The sequence below is a fragment of the Crinia signifera genome, chromosome 2 (assembly GCF_055691185.1).
Source record: "Crinia signifera chromosome 2, ASM5569118v1, whole genome shotgun sequence".
Taxonomy (NCBI): Eukaryota; Metazoa; Chordata; class Amphibia; order Anura; family Myobatrachidae; genus Crinia; species Crinia signifera.
In genome coordinates, this window is record NC_139218.1 from 163440442 (window position 1) to 163460198 (window position 19757).

The window sequence follows — 19757 nt, forward strand, 5'->3', positions numbered from 1 at the left end:
GTTTGGGAACATACCAACATCATCATTTGGACATTTATTTCCACCCCCACCAACAAGTGTGTGACACCAGTGCACACTCCCTGGACATTTGGGACTTCCTGGGCCCCACCTCCATGTGGTTCGGTTCGGTGAGATGACTATTTCATTGTTTTTATTCATAACTGCTTATTGTTTTTAGCCGCAAATTCTGGCTTATATTTTAGTAAATGTATTAAAACTGTGATAGATCTACCAATCTTCCATTTTTATTTTTATCATCTTTTCTGCCTAATATTGCACAGTAATAGCACATATACCAGCGCTGCCCACTCCCATCTTTTTGTTTACAGCCAGATCCCGAGCGTCTATTGGTAACTGTCAGTGGGCGAGATGTACTAAGCCCTGAAAAGGTATAAAATGGAGAGTGATAAGCCACCAACCAATCAGCTCCTACCTGTCATTTTTCAAAAACAGTGTCAGGAGTCACGGTGTGCGGTCGTGTCTGCGGCTGGGTCCCTTACCTTCACGCTGGCACGCCCTATGGCACAAACCCGCAGTCTGTGTTTCCTCCTGCCGTGACCCATGGCGATATGTCCCCTGTGTCCCTCCGGGGCCTGCTTCTGCATTCCACGCTGGTTGCTTGCTGCATGGGCGCCGACATGACATCTGCGGTCAGATGACAGGCTGAACCAATAGCACTGTCCACTGACCTGAACTCTGACCTGTACACCTGTACACAGATACTTCCTGTTTCTGATTGATGCTGCGTCTTGCAGCTTCATTTCCACCTGTGACATGCTGCTGCTCTACTCCTGTTGCTGTTTAACCCACCACCTGCCAGTTTGCCTCCCAGCTAATTCCATCTCAGCAGTTGAGTCATATTCAACCATCACCAGCAAAGGTCACCACTGGCTCCCAGGGCAGCTACCTCTTACTGGCTCCCAGGCCAGCCACTCACTATTAGCTCCCAGGCCAAATACCCACTATTGTGCACATCAGTGACAATACCATCAGCGTCCTGATGAGCACTACCACTTCCGTCTCCAAGGCCGTTGACAACCATCACCGGCTCCCAGGCGATCGACAATCATCTCCCAGGCTGATGGTTGACAATCATCCCAGGATGGTTGACAATCATCGCCAACCATCACTGGCTCCCAGGCCATCGACAATCATCTCTGGCACCCAGGCCTTCAACAATCATCTCAGGCTATTGACAACCATCTCCGGCTCCCAGGCCGTCGACAATCATCACCGACTCACAGGCCATTGACAATCATCCCCGGCTCCCCGGCCATCAACACTCATTTCCGGCTCCTAAGCCGTCTACAAATTTCACTGGCTCACAGACCGTCGACACTTACCTCCAGCTCCCAGGCCGTCAGCAACCATCTCTAGCTTCCAAGTCGTTGCCTCCTGTCATTACTGGCTTTCAGGCCAATGACCCTATGACCCTAGACTGACCCTCACAGAACTATTTAGTCTTCCTCAAGATCTCCAGTATTCATTCCCAGTATCCTCTGTCACCAGTCAGCTCAGTTCCAGAGGACCAGGGCCGGGGCTGTGACCTGCTCGTCGGGCGTAGTTAAGTCCAAAGCTCCCTGGAGAAAACGACTGGCGAGGAAGATTCTACGCCCCTGTTCTGGTCTCCGCCAACCCTCTGGTTCAGCTTTTCCATGGTGTTCCAGTGTATGTCTCATAGTTTCATCCAACAAACCCTGTTTCCAGCGCCCTCCACTGGCCCACCCCGGTCACAGCCGGGAACACAGAACTCTCCGATGCTGACACACAGCCTGTGACATGGCAGGTACAGTAGGAACTAAGTGGCTGGTGGTTTATCTCTCCATTTTTTTCACTTTTCAAGCATAGTACATCTGGCCCAGTGTCTCCTTGAGGTACCCCACTTGCTTCATTGTCCTTGTTACATCTATGCCAGATATAAAGATTTGTCCATGCTTACATTATGCCTCCTCACCAAATATTCCGCCACAAAATTCAACTTCCAGACTGAATTTTTCTGGGAAATAAATATACTGTATACAAAACATAGACTTGATTATAGATCAAGCACTTCTGTAGATTGGGTTCATGGCAGTGCTTTTATTGAAAATTAATACTTAAACCTGTTCAAAACATTATTAGAAATTCTATTCCGGTGCAGTAAATAGATACAATTATAACAATTGTGTTCATCACCCTAAAAATATACATGTTAGCACACCTCTCATTTTGCTACCCGGATTGCCTCAACACATATAATATAATTTTTCTCAATGACAACCTTACCAAAGCTTATCTGAGCCGGGGTCTGATGCTAGTGATGCGACGCAATGCTGTTCATGCTCTAGAAGCCATAGGGTGAGGAAACCTCCAAGCAGACTACAGCCTCCCTTTGCAGTCTGAATCAGGCCCTGCATTCTAAAGTGATTCTTCACCCACATCTCCAGATGGAACTTCATACTGTAGGTTTCATCAGGCAATCTATGGTGTTGAGCCTGTGACTACTGATTACACCTGTGCATAAGCAACTCTTGTTCAGTCAAAACAATTGGTTAAGTGTATTAACAGAAAAAAATTCTATAAATACATTTCTCCATAGTAGTTTAATATCTGTTCTCCGTTATGTGCGACTTGCTGCATCAAACGGGCACCTGTGGCTGCAATGTAGCCATAATGAGCATGGCTACATATGTACAATATATCCCCCAAAAATTTTTTTACAAAAAAAAAAAGCATTATTAAAGCAATAACCACAAGGTTATATGATCAAATCTCTCCTCATCGATTTGACATGTATTGCAAACTGTGACTAATATATGAATTCTGCAACAACAACAAAAATGGTCCCACCGGCTTACCAAAAATTGTTGCTCCGTTTTTTGCAGTCCTTTGTATCTTAAAATGTCACCATATATAAAATATGGTGCAGATGTCGAGTCACACACGTGAAGTGTAACTTAAATTAATGTAGCCTCTATCAAAATTTGTGTAGCTATCATCACTGTCAGCCTGAATTGTGAATTGCCCATAATTGCACTTCCAGAGTGCTAAAAATAATAGTACAATATACCAGCAAAACAGAATAGCTGCATATTCGAATTGGCCCCTAATTTTTTTTTTTATTATTATTATTACTTTTGCCACCTGCACCAATTCTTTGCTTAATATATTTGTGATATAGGGAATTCTATTGGGAGCCTCTCAAACCCAAAATAGTAATATATGCACTTCAATCCTCTGACACTTGATGGTTCTAGCAATCAATAGCATAAACTCTTACGGTACTTATGTAATATCTGGGCTCCCGTTTTTCTTATGAGACCGCGTCCGCTCGCCATGCTTCGGGCGCGGTGGCTCGCTGCGCTCGCCACAATATATAAAATCAACTCCATGCGTAGTTGGATAGTAGGGGTATGAAAAAATGGGGTGCATTTAACATGGGAGCCCAGATAATACATAAGTACCACTCTTATTTACATAATTTTAAGCCCCGTACACACTTGACAACCTGCAGGACCACCAATATTGTTAATGTATTGGAGTGGGTGGATGAGATTTTCCATACACATTGAACAATATCAATCAGTGACGTCACCGGGACCCTGCCAAAATGAACCTGCATGTTCAACTGACAGGGGTGGGGTTGTTAAGGATATTGAGTATATAAACTTCACCTTTTTAAGATATTGCTCAGAAGGTCCCTTGGGTAGTGTGTATGAGGCTTTAATAACTTGTACCATGACCTATTTTTCAGTGTTGAAACTGCATCGGTAACGCAAAAAGTCATACTTCTTTTATGTAGATACCAACCAAAGCCTAATTGTTATTTTACACATGAAAACTCAACTAACAGCTCTTTTTTTTTTTTAAAGATTCTGATTCAGACAGTGAATTGTCAATTGATGATGACCACAGCGGCTCCTTTGCATCCACTCAATCCTCTGACAGCGCCGATGAAGATGACACAGATAGTCCTGGGGTCTCAAACTGGGAAATTGTCACTAGTCTTAACAATGAGAAAATGTTGCAAACTTTTACAAAAGGTATTAATCCTTTGAAGTAGCTGTATAATGAGACGTTTTATTGAATATGTGTGACCGGAAAACAGGATGTCAGCGGTCAGAAGACTGAAATGGCATCCCACTGAACACAACCCTCTCCCCCTACCCCCATAAACACTCCCTATCTGAAGCCTAACCATCACCATTGGTGCTCTACCCCCCATTTTTAGTGTTTAATCCTAACCCTTTTACCAACCCTAACTCCTCCAAATGCCTAAACCTAAATACCCCCACCTAAATACCAACAGACCACAGCATACTTACGATCGGATGCCGGCTGTCAAGATTCCAGCGTCTGCATCTCCAAAACATCAGAAATATCTGCAGTTTTCGCCAAGAATTTATCAAATTAAAATTCGACCTTTTCAATATTTTCCAGTTTTTCCAACTATTGGAAACCTTAAAAAAAGTCAGAAAAGATGTGGATCAGTGAATCTACATCTTTTTAATCGTAAACTGATGCTAATTCAACAATTTAGCGTCCATTTCTGACAAGGCAGATTCAGCTTTAAAATGTATTTGAAAATATCGGCCATGATAGAATACCCCATTTCAAATGTTAATTTGGGCTCCAAGCATTTTAGCCTTACCAACTGTAGCATGCACATCTCTGGAAATGGAAGTGATTAAAAAGGTCTACAGTATGTAGGTAGACAGGTCGACATGCAACAGGTTGACACAGACAAAAGGTTGCCGTTTCATACTTCCGTCCACGCAAACTAATTGTCAAGATTTAATGTATACCGAGCGAAGAGAGACACTAATCCTAGAGCATGGCTACAGGGCTAGTGTACACATTACACAAATTGGTGGTCATTGTTGACAGGTATCCACATTGACACCACAAACCGTGGAAAAACGCATGTCAACTTGTTCATGTGTCGACCATTTTCATGTCGACCTTTTGACCATGTCGACCTTTTGTCAATGTTGACCTAGTGCATATTGACCTTTTTTCAGTGTCGACCGTTTGCATGTTGACCTTTTGTTGTCGACCTATTAACTGTAGACCTTTCAATTCACACCAGGACATTTCTCTGTCAATGTGCACAGTAAAATTATATCAGTCCATATATGCCATCAGTATTTAAAGGAAAAACAGGAGGGATAATTGTGTCTTCAGAATTTTGGTTTTAGCATTAACATCTGCTTGTCCTCTTGATTACAGTAGATAATGTTAAATCAGAGAAGACTATGGATAATGTAGACATGTGTTTGATGGAGCAACCCGTAACATCACTTAAACAAAATAGACCTCAAACACAGAAAGGTAAGTGGTCAGAGACAGAGCTATAGTCATAAGTGGCTTAACCATGTAAATCAGGTATTGGACATTGCCTTATTTATTATTATTCATTGCAGGAATTCTGAAAAAAAAGCACCGTTCTCTAATTAATCGAATCCATAATGAACTTGGACACAGGACCAAACCCTGCCTCCAAGAACAAACAAATGGGGTTACGCCTATGAGTATCAGAACCCATACAGCCGGAAAAGACTCCTCTGAATCAGAGTAGGTGTTCCTGATGTCTATCGCATTATTTTAACTGTGTTATCCAATATGATTGAATAACTTTAATGGTTTACAGTTTATTTAACAATGTACACCTTACTATGTCTACACAATACACGGGTATCAGTAAATTGTTGGCAAGTAAACCACATACCGCAAGAATGTTTATAACCTCCCTGTTGCTGAGCTTTGCAGTGTGAACATATCATTAATTGACATGTGAATGATACTTGTGGTTGGTGGAGCTGTGGACAACTGATATAGCTTTTGTACTTGTTTTCCTTTTCCAATGGGATACATTTTGTAATTATGGAGGGTAATGGGCACACACGCTTTTGATGTTTGACTTTCATTTCAGAACGATCTCCAAAGAGTGGGGAAGTGAAGCTAATAGGGAGCTTTTGTGGCCATAAATTAATCATTTGGAATAGTGCAGGATCTCCAAGTGAGAGGAATTGAATTTATGTATGTAGTCAATTATACTTTAGTCATACAGAGTTGCAAATGGCAAGTTTCATAGGTTCTCAGGACACATTATCAATCAGAATGGTGCCAAATGACAGCTATGTTATGGAACGTTTGTTCCCTGCCGCTTACACAATTTGTGCTGTTCTGTTTGTCAATCTCCAAGGAATATAATGGAATTGGTGCATCCACTGCACCGATGTATGCTCTAATGTCTTGACCCTGAAAGGTACACACAGTGAAGTCACAGTTAAGCTTTGTTCCAGAAGCCAGAATTATTGAAACATACATTTAGTTCCTTAAAGGCTTTTTATAGCATAAGCTCCCCATTATTTAATATATTAAAAATATAACCATTAAACTAACATATCTGACCTTGATTTACACAGATCAGTATGCAAGAATTTGACCAGTACTTAAATATAAACTCCAGTATGTGCACTTCCAAGTGGGCCCCTAACAGTTTGAAAGATCAGATATTCAGTGGTCTCCTCTTAATAAGCTGTGCAGTGATGCTATAATGGGTGCAGGGCCACATCAGGGTGTCACCCTGTTGGAGTGACCACAAAGTGCTGAGTGCTCAGTGACTGTTGGCAGGTGTTGCACCTACAGTAGGAGCAAGTTTCATCTTTGCTCCTTTGTCCATGGCTAGCCATGGCTATTTTTTGTTCTCAGCTGCAATACAATACGTATTGCAGCTGAGAACAATAGAATAGCCATGGCCAAAGGAGCAAATATTAAACTTGCTCCTACTGTAATTTAACAGTGCAGTATCTTGGCTCCAGTCACAGTATATGAGCTGGACTTGCAGTCAACACAGTAACCTGGGGCAGCCTACATCTACAGGACCTCTGAAGTGATGAAAATGGGGTTTGGGATGTGTGCCTCCTCCATAAACCCACACCACCCCTTTTCACAATGAGCACATGCATCAGGTGCAACCCTGCACCATGTCTTGTCGGCTACACTGCAGAAATGACTGGTCCAACATTTAGTAGTGCTTGAACCCCTAGCAAGAGAGGAGTATCAGAATGCACAAGGAGCTCTTCCTCACTTAATACGTCCCTGAACCAGTTTTTTTAAACAAATATTACATAATTAGTGGAAAAAATAATCTGGGTAATCCATCTATATTCTTTTTAAAGGAGACCGCATTTCAATCTTGTTATTAAATAAACTTTATACAGTATTACAATCTGCAAATGATACTAAACAAGATAAACGGCATATATATGTCTTGGAATTAGTGGCGGATACTGGGAGGGGGGGTGCAGGTGCCCCACCCTGTTGTTTAGGGGACACGTGCTGCGTTTTCCATGGCCGCGCAGCCCCTTTATGCGTGGTCACAGGCCAGCCACCAGGTTGGTCACTCTCCAGGCATAGGGAAGACTGGCGGAAGCATGCTGACACCTGTGGCTCCTACAGCGACTCTCAGTCACTCACTGCTGCGCAAAGCTCACAGCTTACCGAGCAGTTGTTGCACCACACCCAGCGAATTGCTGGCCGCCCTGCCGCCGTATCCTCTCGCAACTATACAAGGGGATGTGTTCTAAAAACAAATCCCCTCGCATGTGCCCACTGCTGGAGAAATCATTTGATGGTCACCAACCATCGAATGATTACTCCAGGGTTCGCAAATATAATTCAGTGGAGACTGACTTATATTTGCGGGCTCTGGACCGAAGGCGGGACAGTTGGCTGATGTCATGTTATGCCACTCGCCCCCTGCATCCCGCGTCACTCCTGTACATGGGAAGGCACAGCATTTTCATGTGAAAGCCCACAAAACGCTGGCCATTCCCATGGAGCACCGCCACAGCTCCAGTCCCTCCCCCCACCGTGCCAGCACCATGCCGAAAGTTCAGGTCGGCGAGGGCACTCACACAGAAGCCCTGCACATGCACATATGACAGTATGTGCATGCTCAGAACTTCACCATTGGTCACACGGGGGACACACGGTAACTAGAATGAAGGGCATTGTACAGCTGGCTTGTAAGTCAGGAAAAGGTTTTCACTTGTGGTGTGCTTAGTGAATTGGTTAGCCTAATCAGACCTGCTGCCTGTACTGAATGACAGGCAACCTAGAGTCAGTGAAAGAGGCAGCCAGCTTAAAGGGCCACCACATTAAGAAAAGAGTGTTTGTACTTTTGTGTTAAGTAGCCAGTGAAGCAGGCAGTGGTTTGCTGATACTGTCTTATGAGTCTTGCACAGTACAATGAACCTTCTAAGTTTACCCTTAAATATGGGCAATATGGAGAAGTTACTAAAAAAGTTTGCTGAACTGGCATCTGGACAGGTCCAGATGATAAATTAGATAAAACAAGCCTAGGTCCAGATGATACATGCAGGGTAATAGGATCTGCCTGATAAGCAACAAGCCCAGATTCAAATGTTGCAGAAAGAGCTATAGGCAATAAGGAAAAGTGAGCCAGAGCGGGAGAGGTTACTGAATCTCACATTTCAGCGCACAGTGACGTGTTTGGGATGGCCTGTGGAGGAATGGTATGACAGCCTGGCTCCCTGTTTAACAGGGAAGGCACAGTGAGCATATGACTGTGGCTGAGGCACGCTCCTATCCTTGCCTTAAAAGGCTATACTTGACAGGATTGGAGTGATGGGGCCCAGCAAAGCCCAGGATTTCCTTGACTGGCGGATGGAAAGCTCTGAGCCTTCCAGGATTCAGCTGGCCAAACTAGCCTGACTGGCAAGGGCCTGGTTGCAGCTGGATAAATATTCTGCAGTGCAAATTGTAGAGACAGTCGCACTGGACCAGGCCACCTGTTCTCAGAGCAGGGTGCAGCTAATTTAATTAGCAGAGACTGACTTACTGCAAACACTACAGAAATTATTCGATGGTCGGCGACCATCGTATGATTTTGGGCCCGCACGCAAGCCTGTGAATGGATGTTTATGCAAAACATCCATTCACTGTGCTGTGGGGAAATTCAGCAAGTAGTGGAGGCGGACATTCGCACGGCTGGCGGCAGAATTAAATGGCTTGTAAAGTAGCGAACTAATGCTGCTTTGTGAGCCAACCAGAACCAGGGCTTTAGTCCTGGACAGAAACAAGAAATAGTGGACTTGGCGAAGCGGTACCAAGGCGTGTTTTCTGACATTCTGGGAAAGACACAGATCATCCAACATGATGATGTGTCCACCTGGAGTTATCATTAAACAACATTGCATACCTGAAGCAACATGGGCAGCGGTAAAGCAGGAGGTGGAAGAGATGTTACACCTAGGGGTTAAAGAGGAATCCAGCAGCGAGTGGAATAATCCCATTGTTTTAGTACCTAAGGCATGGGTCCTCAAACTGCGGCCCTCCAGATGTTGTGAAACTACAAATCCCAGCATGCCTTGCCACAGTTTTGCTATAAGGGAGTGTTAAAACTGTGGCAAGGCATGCTGGGATTTGTCGTTTCACAACATCTGGAGGGCCGCAGTCTGAGGACCCATGACCTAAGCCTTCAGGTGTTTTAAGGTTCTGCAATGACTTCCGTAAATTAAATCAAATTTCCCAGTTTGATTCGTACCCTATGCCCCGATTAGATGAGTTGGTACAAAACGTTGCCAAGAGTCCGTTTCTTACTACACTTGATTTGACAAGTAGATATTGGCAGAATCCATTAACAGAAGCTGCTAAGGCAAAAACAGCCTTCTCTACCCCAGAGGGCTTATATCAGTACAAAGTGCTGCCATTTGGTTTACATGGTGCCCCAGTAACCTTCCAGAGAGCTAGGAATAAGTTGCTGTGGCCCCACAGGGAATATGCAGCTGCATACTTAGCCAACATTGTTATTTTTACCTCTAACTGGGAATCACACCTACCAAAGGTAGAGGCCATATTAAAGATTCTACAGGCACACAGGTTTACCACCAACCCTGAGAAATGTGCCATTGGTATGGTGGATGCCAAATATTTGGGGTACATTGTGGGCAGAGGACAAGTTAACCATCAGCCTAGTAAGGTAGTAGCAGTCCTCAGTTGGTCTAAACCCAAATGTAAATCACAATTTAGGACATTTCTCAGGTGGGATATTATCGCAGGTTCATTCAAGATTTTGTCACTAGAGCAGCTCCAGTAACTAAATGTTTAAAAACAATTTCCAGACAAGATAATGTGGTCTAGACCAGTGGAAACTGCTTGGCAAGATTTAAGACAAGCTTTGTATACAGAGTCTATCTTGCAAGCGGTTTTGGTACTTACAAGTTGGTCTACAGTCATATGGTCGACCACTAATGTTAGACATTCACAAGGTCAACAGGGTCAAAAGGTTGACAGTCAAAAGGTCGACATGGTCTAAAGGTCGACATGGTCTAAAGGTCGACAGACTATAAGACGACAAGGGCAATAGGTCGACAGTCAAAAGGTCGACATGAGTTTCTTGTTTTTTTGTTGTTGTCTATGTCGACATGGACACTGTCTAAGTGTACCGTGTCCCCTCACAGGGCTTGCTGCGCTCAGCACACTGTTATATTCTCCCTCCATTGCGTAGTGGATGGTAGGGCATAAAATATCGCCTGTCGGCTCCAAATGTTGTAAATAAATGCCTTTTGACCATGTTGACCTTATGACTGTCAATCTCTGATCAGTCCAGATACCCTTGTAAGCTCCTTCCTGGACGAGAAACAAGAAGGTGAATGCTCATGTGCGACCAGTTGGTTTTTGGCATTACAGCCATTTAAGATTGAGATGCCCCATCGTCCAGAGACACAGCATCTCAATGCCGATGCCCTTTGCAGGAGGTTTTTAGATCCTGATCCTCCAAGTAACACTATGATGAAGCTAGGGGAGGAGAAGGAGGAGGAGGAGGAAGGTGAGGTGGGTGACCTCTGGAAAGTGGAGGAGGGCTTTGTATCTGGGCGGATGACAGAGTAGAGGTGGGTAAGGCAGAGAGCTTGCCTGAAAATTTGTTTGCCACACTCTTGCCCTTAGTTTCAACCACCCTGGTGAAGCTGAGACAGCATCTCTCCCAGTGCTCGAACTGGAAATTTTGAAGTGGGGGTATGAAAAGTTAAGTATGATCATGGCGCCCCCCCCCCCCCCCCCCGAAAAGGGGGAGTGGTCTCACAAAAGAGGGTGTGGTCTCACAAAAGGGGGATAAATTACCTGACAATATTATGCCATCCCTTCCCTAAAGGTGCATACACACTGGCAATTACAGGGAGGAAGGTTGTGCCACAGATATGGTTGAGGGGTTTTGAACTGTGAGGGGAGAGAAAGTTCGCAGAAGCTCAGTGGAGGAGGGGGTTGTGGATTGTGGGGAGTGAGCTGGAGTGGGGAAATTATGTGAGGGAAAGAGAGTAGGAATAGCGGGAGACAGGGAGAGTAGGAGGAATAGAGGGAGACGGGAGAGGAGGAATAGCAGGAGACTGGAGAGGAGGAATAGTGGGAGATGGGAGAGGAGGAATAGTGGGAATTGGGAGAGGAGGAGGAATAGTGGGAGATGGGAGAGGAGGAGGAATAGTGGGAGATGGGAGAGGAGGAGGAATAGTGGGAGATGGGAGAGAGGAGTAATAGTGGGAGATGGGAGAGAGGAGGAATAGTGGGAGACAGGAGAGGAGGAATAATGGGAGACAGGAGAGAGTAGGAATAGTGGGAGATGGGAGAGGAGGAATAGCGGGAGACGGGAGAGCAGGAGAGAGTAGGAATATTGGGAGATAGGAGAGAGGAGGAATAGTCGTAGACTGGAGAGAAATAGTGGGTAACTGGGGAGGCTGCTCTCTCACATTCAGCGCAGTGGCCAAGTATCTGCACCCTTGATAGGGAGTGTGCGTCCGGGTGGGATCTGGCAATGATGGTATAGGCCTGGTAAGCAGTGTACAGCAGTGAGGCCTGGTGAGCAGCAGTGTACAGGCCTGGTGAGCAGAGGGTCAGGTGAGCAGTGTACCTGTAAGCTGGACCACCTTGCAGGCTCCTGCCCGTCGCGTGCTCCTACTGCGGATCCCGCGGCTGGCTGCTGTTCCCTGCCGTGACGACTGCTTCCTTACCATGTGAGCCGTCTGTCTGGTCCTCTACGGGGCCACACTAGTGCGGGCACCTCAGCATTGCCACACTCAGTGGCCTCCCCGGGTCCTTGCTGCCGCTGGCTGGATGAGTGGGGGGGGGTTGGTTCCTGCCACCTGCTGTGCTCCCGCCGGCTGTCTCTCCCTGCGCTTTTTGGGACTCCCTTTGTGGCACACACCTCGCCGCTGCCAGGCCCCTCTCTCCCACGCTTTCCTTCCCGGCTCCACTTCCTCCCCGCCGGCTTTCTCTGCGCCCACTGCCCGCCTCACGTCAGATCAGAAGGGGTCAGCTGGAGAGCGCTGCTGCACTACACGGCGCCAATCATGCACCTCCTGCATGTCCCACCATGGCTGCCGGGTGATCCTCTTTGGTGAGTTGGTTGCTTAGCAACCACCTAACGCTGGCTGCCTGCTGGAATAAAAAAAAAAAAGCAGTGCTCGAAGGAAGTGCCGGTATATCATACCGGCGTATACCGGCCCACTTCGAGCACTGATCTCTCCACATGAGGGTAATGATCCAGACCAGGTTTTGGAAGCAGTAGCATCAGCATCAGCAGAGTTGTGTAATCAGCAGCACCTGTGCTCTCCTGATATAAATGTTTCCATGACAAAGGATCAATTCTCTTGATTGTAGTTTAGCTGCCCAAGCGATGGGCTGGGGTGTGGGCTACAGTAGGGACCACTGGAGCATTTGGAAGAGTCTGTACTATCCTGTGATTAACTGCGTGCTGTACTACACTTTTCTGTAAAATTTACCTGGTTTGCTGGGATGTACAGTGTATATATATATATATATATATATATATATATATATATATATATATATATATATATATATATATATATGAAAAAAAGGGTGAGATGGGCGCCTATAGTGCAGTAAATCCTTAGCAGGTTTTGACTCCCTTCACCACATGAAGACAGACACACCCCTAATTCAAAGGTGTACCGAATATTGTGGTTATCCACCACTGTTCTCTGAGCGTCTTTAAACAAGATCCTGGAGCCTCTGCAAATCGATCTCAAGGAAAAATCCTCCACATTTCACTCCGCCAAATGTCGTATGCTCAGAGAACAGTGGTGGATAACCACCCTATACGGTACACCTTTGAATTAGGGGTGTGTCTGTCTTCATGTGGTAAAGGGAGACAAAACCTGCTAAGGATTTACTGCACTATAGGCGCCCATCTCACCCTTTTTTTCAGATTTTTCATACAGAGGGTTCAAAAGAACAGGAACCCACAGGAGAAGGCGCTGCCACCCAGAAGGATAGAGGGGAGTGCATAAGAGATTCTACACTAATTTGTCAATGACAAAAATGCCCAAGTAGGCATTGAAACGTTGGTGTATCTTGCTAATAAAGAGTGTATTTGCAAATTCTCTGGAGTGCTACATCGCTTTCCGTCTGTCTACTTCCCTGTTGGAGGCACCCAAGTGATTTTTGTCATCTAGGAGGCTGTGCCGGACCCTGCTTTGATATATATATATATAGTGTCCTCCAACTGGAGGTGTGGGGCACTCTCCAAGACAACGTCACTTCAGTGTGGGGTTGTTCAATCAATAGTAGACTTCATCCAAACTATTGATTGGACAACCCCACACTGAAGTGACGTTGTCTTGGAGAGTGCCCCACACCTCCAGTTGGAGGACACTCTGTATTTTGGGCATCACCACCCTTTGTCGGGCACCCCACTGTTGTGCTTATTGCGAGAAGTGAGAGTGCGGTCTCTCCACCTACTATATATATCGGAGGATCCCTCCCTTGTTGGAGGGGGGGAAAGTGAACACTCTCCTTGTAACAATTGTAAAAAAAAGTCACTGGGGTTGTAAAGTCGAAATAGGTAATTTATATTGTTTCGACTTTACAACCCCAGTGACTTTTTTTTCAATTGTTACAAGGAGAGTGTTCACTTTCCCCCCCTCCAACAAGGGAGGGATCCTCCGATATGTTTGGGACACATGGTGACCCATGTTAACCCCTTGTGAACACCCCGGAATTTACTATTTTTTTAGTAGTGAGAGTGCGGTCTTCTTCGAATATATATATATATATATATATATATATATATATATATATATATATATATATATATACACATACATACATACAGACTACTCCCCTGGGGGAAAACAGCACTCACCAGACTTGTGTTAAATTATGTCATCAAGGTAAATGTCCAAGTTTAATGGTACACTTACTGGCCAAGCAACGTTTCGGTCCCTTAGGACCTATTTCAAGGCAGCAACAGGTGCATAAGGTATCAAGGTATGGGGTAGGGAACTGGGACCCTTCCTAAACTAGACAAGGTCAGACTGTTCTCCGGTCTGTTTGGTCCAGGTACCTAAGACAGGATAACCTAGAAGCTATTACTGGTGGGTCTGTACTGATCCGAATCCCATAAAAGGACCCAGACTGCCAATTAAGGGATTCCTAGTATGGCCAACACCTAGAATCCGAATTGCTCCTAAGCTGCTTAGCAACAGCTGGAAGCGGAATCCCCTGCAGTTGCCTGGCGTCTCTGGTTGCCAGGTAAACAGCTGACCAAGAAACATCTGGGAGCGGAAGTGACTCTGCCAGCAGTGTCTGTGCTTGCCAGGCGAGTGGTCAAGTCTGACCGCCTAGGAGTGGAAACAACACCCCAATCCCGTTGCCTAGCAACTGTCGGAAGCCGGAGTGTCTTATTCCTAACAGATGTACACACTAGACAATGTATCCAATATATTGCTGCAAGTCACTGGATCTAAACAGTAAACAGGGCTATTTGGTGTGCTCTGGGCTACTTCGGCGGAAATCACAGTCCCGGCACCTGTACAATACAGATGACAGGCACCTGGACCAGTGCATGCGCAGATACCGGATTTTATGGGCTGCTGTTCAGCAGGCTTCCCAGAGGGAGGGAACACCTCCCAGTGGGACTGCCTTGGTGACTGGCAGGTTGAGCTTCCAATAGGACAGACTGCATCAGGCTTCTATTACCTGTGGGAGCTGCCACCCTACAGCCCATAGGTAAAAACCCCACTGCTGGTAGGTCAATTGGCTCCAACCCTAGAATTTATGTGTATACGTTGTAGACATAACCGATTACAGAGAAAAATATGTACCTCTCTTTTCTATGTGTAGTTTGTCACATTGGTCTTTGTGATCAAACTAATTAACTTAGGTCAATCTATATAATTTCACGAACATTATTGTGTTTGTCTTATTTAGGTTGATGTTCTTTTTAATTTCCTTTAAGCCTTTGTTTACCTTTTTCATGCATTCATTATTTTAATTTTTTCTTTTCCTTTTCTCTACTTCAGGACCAACGAGACATCTATCTAAGTTACAGTTTTCTTCCTGCTTGAAAAATGTGTGTGTTTAATAGGGGCTAAAGATTTCAATGAGGATCACAGGATCTCAGCAAGGGAGCACCTCTACTTTCCTAAACATGTACAGCTATTTTTACATTGTGTTGTAATTATGCCACTGCTGTTTGTATGAAAATAAATATTTTTGCTCTTGCTTGCTTACACCGTCACTTTTTTTTTTGCTATCAGATTCACTGTCACTTTTTGATGTCCTATTAACTAATTATACAGAATTGCTTTGTTGAAGAGACCTATAATAACAAATCATGTCTGGTCACATGGAACACTGCAAATGATTTTATTCCCAGTTCCACATCTGCTTTCTAGAGTGATAAAGTGGAGAAAGCAGTAATGAGGCCTACATGCTGTGCTGAGAGATCTGATCGATGCTAGATCACTTCGTTGACACATCGCTCTGCAGCGGTGTGTGCTCTCTGTGCTGAGCAATCTGTCAGGGCCAGTGTTCTTTGGTGTGAACACTGGCCCTGATTAGCAAAGATTTATCCTGCATGCAGTATCTTTATCCCGCGGTGATAGCTATGGCTCCTACAAATGGAGCAATGTATGGTCATTTTCTAAGCAATCTAGTCAGATTTCTAGAAAATGGTCTGAAATCACCCTGTGTGCAGGCCCTTTAAGTAGCAGATTGGTTAGTAATTTATCAATTTTACAGGCTGTGCTTAAAAAGGACAGGAGCTGATTATTAGTCTCTCTCCACTTTACAGTGTATCTCTCTCTCCAAGATCAGTACCAGGTTAAGGTCCACGTCTGCCTGGAACTGACAATTACAAAAGGCATATTGGGGGTGTGGCAAAAGCTGTGGTGGTATTACAAGTGATGCAAAGACATGACCGGTGGGGGCGTGGCTTGGCCGGACATCTGAGTGGTCGTGTGAGGGGAGAGCTCCGATACAATCCTGCCTAAATATCCTGCTCCAGAGATCGTGGACTCCCTACCACTGCCTACTTACCCTCCGGAGCCTTCTCTGCGTCCCTTGTGCCATCTGCGGCTCTCCTGGGTGGCCCGTGGGGGCTGTGGCAGCTGGCTTGGCCTTCTGCACTCCGTGCTGTCTCTCCTTCAGTAGCGGCAGCCATCTTGAGATATCCTGTCCCCCCGGCCGCTCCGACTTCAGTCCTGCCTGGCTGTTGCGGCAGCGGAGATTGTCGGTACTGCTGGTGTTGTCATCCTCCTCTAGCGGTGCCTTGTAAACTGGGGGGGGGGGACACTTCACGGAGGCGGACAATGTCTGTCTGCAGGCGGGAGGCACAGGAACTGCTCCTGCCGCCGTCTTAGTGGCAGCAGGATTTAGGCAGCTCTGCACACACTGCTGGGTTCTATCATCAGGCTGTTTCTGGCTCAAAGTGTCCTCCTGTGATACCCCAGCGAGGATAAAAGAAGTTTGAAACACTGGTGTGAGAGAAATAACATGGAGCCTGGACTGCTGTGTCTCAAACCAGTTGGTTTGTAGCTGCTAATCTCCTTGCAAAGTGGGGGTGTGCTAGCTACCCCTATTCCTATTTATCTATTCTCCAGGTTGGCCGATCTGTACTCCTGCATTTTTAGAAATTCCAGCTGTTGTGCATGCCTCTGCTGATAGGCTCCTCATCAAGCTCACTGCTGTATGGGGGGATTGCTCTCTTCCTCCTGCCTTCATGCAGAATGTGTTATGGGGGATGTGGAAACTATGCTTCAGGGCCGTGATGTTACAGTCCCCGCGGCTCGCATGACCGTTGATACCCTGGATGACTACTTTCTAACGGTCCCGTCCCGATCTGAAGATACTTATTATCCCACAGATTTATGTTCGGTAGGGGACCTAGTCCGTGTGAACATTCCTACATTGCTCCTAAAGGCGGCTCCATGGTCCACAAGTTTTCTATATGCCTATCCTGGACTAATTCCTGAATATTTCCATGTGGCCGAAAACAAGTTACTTATTTCACCTTGTAACCTTGGATTATGTGCAGTGGGAGCTCAGAACGCTATGCATCTTATCAAAATGACTCCTATACGGCATTCGGATATCCTGGATATATTCTGTTTAATCAATCAATTCAATGAAGCTGAATAATGGCCAGATTAGTAAACAGTATCGGGAGAGCTAAATACAGTTAACAAGAACCTTGCCAGTCTGATATATATCTTCTACTATTGGGTTTACCCTTACTATCTTGCTTTAGTGCATGTATTTTCTGTTTTTGTATAATAGGAGTATGGACAGACTGGGGCAGTGAACTTGTAGTATACAATAAAACAGGGTAAATTAGACTATTCTCCTATCATCCTTCAGTTGGGTGAGAGGGCTACTTGGGTGGGTGGGTAAGGATAATGGGTGGGTGGGTGGGAGTAAAGTGTAGTATAGATACAAAATTGGATAGTGGGTTGGTTGGGTGGGAAGGGAGGGAGGGATAAGTTAGTTTTTTGGCACAGATTAACTACCACAGCTAAAGGCCACTAATTTACCCTTTCCTATAATCTATAGTAGTTACAGGGGTAGGTTCCTCTGGGATCCAGGTACGCCTATGTTGGGGGTGGGTTGTACAGGGTGGGGGGGGGGGGGTTATGTGGTAGGTTTGTTTTGGGGAGGTATTATGATTTGTGGATGACACGTTGACACAAATAGCCTATTTTGTTAATCCATTCTGCTCGTTATACGGCTATCTTGCTGGAAATTTATAATGAATCATTTTGAATTTCTTATTACGATAAGACATCATATGCATTCCTGTCTCTATCTGTTGGACACCTACCCGAATGGCGCCTTCAGGTATTTCAGCTATATAAATCCTGCAGGAAGTGTGATTCTTAGTATGTACTTGATATTTGCTTTTTTACTATCTCTGCTGTATTGTATCATTTACTTTATGCACAATGAATATGTATCAACGTGTCTGCCTGTTTGGGGGTTTGTTATTGTAAAATCAATGAAAAATACTGAATTAACCCCTTCATGACAGAGCCAGTTTGTGCCTTCATGACAGAGCCCTTTTTTTCAAATCTGACATGTCTCACTTAAGTGGGGATAACTTTTTTTTGCTTTTACTTATCCCAGTGATTTTGAGATTGTTTTCTCGTGACACATTGTACTTCAAGTTAGTGGTAAATTTGGGTCGATACAGTCTGTGTTTTTTTGTGAAAAATACCAAAATATCGTGAAAAAATGGAAAATTTAGCAATTTGCAAAATGTTAAATTTTCTGCTTGTGAGACAAATAATCATACCACTCAAAATAGTTAATAACTAACATAGACCATATGTCTACTTTATGTTTCCATCATTATTTCAACTTCCTTTTAATTTTTTTGGACACTAGGAGGCTTACAATATGAATAGCAAATTCTCAAATTTTCAAGAAAATTTCAAACACTGATTTTTTTAGGGATCAGTTCAGTTCTGATGTGACTTTGAGGGACTTGTATGTGAGACACCCCCATAAATGATGCCATTTCAAAAACTGCACCCCTTACAGTATTCAAAACAGCATTTTGGAAGTTTGTTAACCCTTTAGGTGTTTCACAGGAATTAAAACAAAGTGTAGGTGAAATTTCAAAATTTCTTTTTTTTTGCAGAGTTTCAATTTTAATACATTTTTCTAACGAATACAGTAGATTTTACTAGAGAAATGTGACTAAAAATTGATTCCCCCAATTCTTTTGTTTTCAAAAATATCCTATATGTGGCCCTAGTGTGCACGTTGACCAAACCACAGGCTTCATAATAGAAGGAGCACCTACTTGATTTTGGAGCCTCCTTTTTATGAGATTTTTTTTTAGGCACCATGTAGGTTTCTAGGCACCATAAGTGCTAAAAGTTAGGAACCTCCCCCACAAGTCACCCCATTTTGCAATCTACACCCCTCAGGGAATTCATCTAGGGGTATAGTGTACATTTCAAACCCCCAGGGGTTTCACCAATTTTGGTACAACTGGGATGTGAAAATGGAAAATTACATTTTTTTACACAAACATGCAGTTCTGGCTCAAAATTTTTCATTTTCACAAGGTATGAAGGAGAAAAAGCACCCCAAAATCTGTGCCCCAATTTCTCCCGAGTACGGCAATGCCTCACATGTGACCAAAAAATACCAGTTGGGTGCATGGCAGGACTCAGAAGGGAAGGAGTGTTTTTTGGATTTTGCAGCACAGATTTTGGTGGAATGAATGGTGGGTGCTATGTTGCACCAATACAGTGGAACCCCCCCACAAGTCACCCCATTTAGCAAAGTACACCCCTCAGGGAATTCATCTAGGGGTATAGTGTACATTTCAAACCCCCAGGGGTTTCACCAATTTTGATACAACTGGGCAGTGAAAATGAAAAATTAAATTTTTTTACACAAAAATGCAGTTCTGGCTCAAAATTTTTCATTTTCACAAGGAATGA

At 44.6% G+C, this 19757-nt stretch overlaps 1 protein-coding gene across 2 annotated transcripts in view; it reads left to right on the forward strand.

Moving 5' to 3' along the window:
- The window catches only part of LOC146060192 (cadherin EGF LAG seven-pass G-type receptor 2-like), a 264989-nt gene extending 249453 nt beyond the window's left edge, over positions 1 to 15536 (forward strand). For both annotated transcript variants that reach the window (XM_083173156.1, XM_083173155.1), the window contains exons 33-36: positions 3852 to 4022; positions 5209 to 5310; positions 5403 to 5553; positions 15327 to 15536. In XM_083173156.1, the coding sequence (XP_083029282.1) occupies positions 3852 to 4022; positions 5209 to 5310; positions 5403 to 5553; positions 15327 to 15348 (446 nt within the window). In that variant the 3' untranslated portion in view covers positions 15349 to 15536. The remainder of the gene's footprint in view (positions 1 to 3851; positions 4023 to 5208; positions 5311 to 5402; positions 5554 to 15326) is intronic.
- The last annotated feature ends 4221 nt before the right edge of the window (positions 15537 to 19757 follow it).